The sequence below is a fragment of the Dipodomys ordii genome, unplaced genomic scaffold, assembly GCF_000151885.1.
Source record: "Dipodomys ordii isolate 6190 unplaced genomic scaffold, Dord_2.0 Scaffold31, whole genome shotgun sequence".
NCBI lineage: Eukaryota > Metazoa > Chordata > Mammalia > Rodentia > Heteromyidae > Dipodomys > Dipodomys ordii.
In genome coordinates this window covers 2,560,643-2,563,761 of record NW_012267247.1, presented here as the reverse complement: position 1 = coordinate 2,563,761, position 3,119 = coordinate 2,560,643, and the positions used below count along the sequence as shown (strand labels likewise).

Below are 3,119 nucleotides of genomic sequence, written 5' to 3'. Positions count from 1 at the left end.
AAAGGAGGAGGCTGCAATGCTTGGTAAGAAATGTACGCATTATCCTGCCCATGTAATTGTAACCCCTCTGTACAGTATGTTCACAAATAAAATATTAAAAAAAATAAAAATAAAAATAAATTTAGGCTTAGGATTTTTGTTTTATGGATTCCCACGCCACCCCCCCTTGGTAACACAGGGTTTGAACTCAGGGCCTTGTGATTACTAGGCAGAAACTGTACCACTTGAACCATACCCCCAACCTTTTCTGCTTTATTTTATGAATATTTTTGCCTAGGCCAGTCTGAACCACAAGCCTCCTATTTAGGCTTTCTGGGTAGCTAGGATGACAGGTGTATGCCACTGCACCCAGCTTATATTTGTTGAAAACAAATAGAACCAATAAAACTTTTGCCTAGGGCTAGGAATGTAGCTTAGTGGTACAGTGCTTGCCCAGCATGCATGAAGCTCTGGCTTCAATTCCCCAGAACCACGTACACAGAAAAAAGCCAGAAGTAGGGCTGGGTTCGATTCCTCAGCACTACATGAGCAAAAAGAGAAAAGCTGAAGTGGTGCTGTGGCAAGTGGTAGAGCGCTAGCCTTGAGCTGAAGAGCTGAGGGACAGCGCCCAGGCCCAAAGTTCAGGACCCACGATTGAACCCAATAACAACAAAAAAAAGCCAGAAGTAGTGCTGTGGCTCAAGTGGTAGCGTGCTAGCCTTCAGTAAAAGAAGCTCAGGGACAGGTTCTAGGCCCTGAGTTCAAACCCCAGGACTAGGGGGAAAAAATATTTTGCCCAGGCTAGTTTTGAATCTCTAGCCTCACAATCTCCAATTCCCAAGTAGCTAGGATTATGGGTGTTAATCCTCATACCTGGCTAGGTTTTGTCTGTTTCATTGGGGAGGAAGGGGGTGTTTAATTTATTATTTATCTTTATGTTGGTTATTTTGTTTGTCATACATTTCAAATATGTATTTACCAAAACATAATTCCCAACCACACTGATCTTGCCACAGTGAGACAAGTATTCTCCTACATGATTACTTCTGTGCTCTCCTGAACATCAATTTATTTTAAATTTTCAGGAAAATCACCTAAATTGCCAGAATCACTTACATTCCCATCACCATAATGCTTTGCATAATTTGTATGTAATATGAATAAAGATGTGTTTTCTTCCTAATTGAGATCACTTAGGTATTTGTCCTGTTTTGTTTTCTACATTCTTGGGATCAAACCTAGGGGGCCTTGAGCATCCTAGACTACTACTAATGAGCTACATCTCCATTAGGTTTTTGTGGGCTAGTACTCTACCACTTGAGCCACAGCTCCACATCTGGCTTTTTAGGCAGTTCCTTGGGAGATAAGAGTCTCTGACTTTCCATCCCAGGCTGCTTCCTACGAGCTGTCCTCAGACCTCTGCCTCCTGGATGAGATTACAGCCAAATTAAAATAATAATAATAATACTCTCTACCTAAAAAAAGCTTATTAGTTCAAAGGACTGAAGTGACCTTACTCATAGTTACGGAGTGAATGCATAAAATGTACATTAGAAGGTGGTATAAGAAAGAGCTGGGGGCTGGGAAGGTGGCTCAGTGGTAGAGTGCGTGAGACCCTGGGTTCGATTCCTCAGCCACACATAAGTAGAAAAATCTGGAAGTGGTGCCGTGGCTCAAAGTGGGAGAGCACTCGCCTTAATTAACCGCAACAAATCACTGACTGTCAGCAATGCGTAAAGACCGATCGGCTCCCGCTGGGGGTCGGCGGGACTCGCCCCCCCCCCGCCCGCCCCGCTCTCCCCCACGGGCCTGCTCCGGGCAGAGCAGCACAGGTGTCCGGGTGGCGGGGTGGGGGCCAGGCCTGGGGGGGACGGGTCCCCGGGGAGTGGGTGCGGATTTCATCCCGGCAATCAATCTCCTCAGACCCCCCTCAAAGCGCTCCCGCCGGTCGCCCCGCCAGCACGCCGCCCCCCCCAACACACCTCCCCTCTCAGCTCGCCCGGCCCGCCCGCTCCCCCGGCCCCCTCTCACTTAATCTCCTTAGCGCTGAACAGGCCAATGCGCTCCAGCTGTTCCAATTCGGGGATACGGTCTTCTATACGCTCCTGGATAATCTCCGCCATGAGGTCCGAGCTATCTCTACCACCCGCCCGGGGAACCTCCGACAGCTACCAACACACGCCCGGCGCGGCCCACCTTCCAGGCGGGACACCCAGCCTTCACGCTGGGTGACTGCCGTCACGTGCTTCCGAGCTCCCGCCTCTTCCGCTTCCGCGGTCGGGAACCACCGCTTGAGAGCGCTGTTGCCACCCTGTGGTTGACTGTGGGATTGCAACGATGGCACTCCACCATTTCCGGAGGGGAGGGGCTAGAATGAGGGCGGAGCTGAACGAGGGCGGAGCGCCAGACCTACCGGGGTTGGTGGGGGAGCAGATTTCAATCAGTTATGTAAAAAAGGCATAAAGTGCATTTTTTTTTTTTTGTCGGTCGTGGAACTTGAACTCTGGGCTTGGCCACTATCCCTCAGCTCTTCAGCTCAAGGCCATCGCTCTACCACTTGAGCCACAGCGCCACTTCTGGCTTTTTTCTTTTTGTTTATGTGGTGCTGAGGAATCGAACCCAGGGCCTCAGGCATGCAAGGCAAGCGCTCTACCACTGAGCCACCTTCCTAGCCCTGATACTTTCTTTATTACGGAACATAATCTTTTCAGACCTTGAAAATCGGTGGCTCTCACACTGACCAGCTACTCAAAAATCATTTATACTGGGCTGTGGCTCAAGTGGTAGAACACTAGCCTTGAGCTGAAGAGCGGAGGGACAGCACCCAGAACCAGAGTTCAGGCCACACGACCAACAAAAAAATTAATTGTTGTTTTGGCTATGTGGACAAGAGCATTTAAACAAAACCCCTGAGTTGATATATCAGACTCTTTTATGAGGTGAGATTTGGATAATGAATATTGGAGAGTTTGTAAAATAATCAACAAGGTACAGGTAAACCTTCCTCACTCGGCTACCCAAGCATTTCAAAGAAAACTAGCATGTAAAGGGTATTGCTGGTAGAGTTCCCAACCCTAAAATCAGTAACTATGTGGTTCTGTTTCTTTTCAAGTTCTGGAAGAAAATAAAAAGACAAAGCA

At 48.3% G+C, this 3,119-nt stretch overlaps 1 protein-coding gene across 1 annotated transcript in view; it reads right to left on the bottom strand.

The window, feature by feature from the left end:
- Utp6 (UTP6, small subunit (SSU) processome component, homolog (yeast)) overlaps positions 1–2,216 on the bottom strand; it is a 178,831-nt gene extending 176,615 nt beyond the window's left edge. The window contains exon 1 of the mRNA XM_013016288.1: positions 2,011–2,216. Within this exon, the coding sequence (XP_012871742.1) occupies positions 2,011–2,102 (92 nt within the window). The 5' untranslated portion in view covers positions 2,103–2,216. The remainder of the gene's footprint in view (positions 1–2,010) is intronic.
- Between the last annotated feature and the right edge of the window lie 903 nt (positions 2,217–3,119).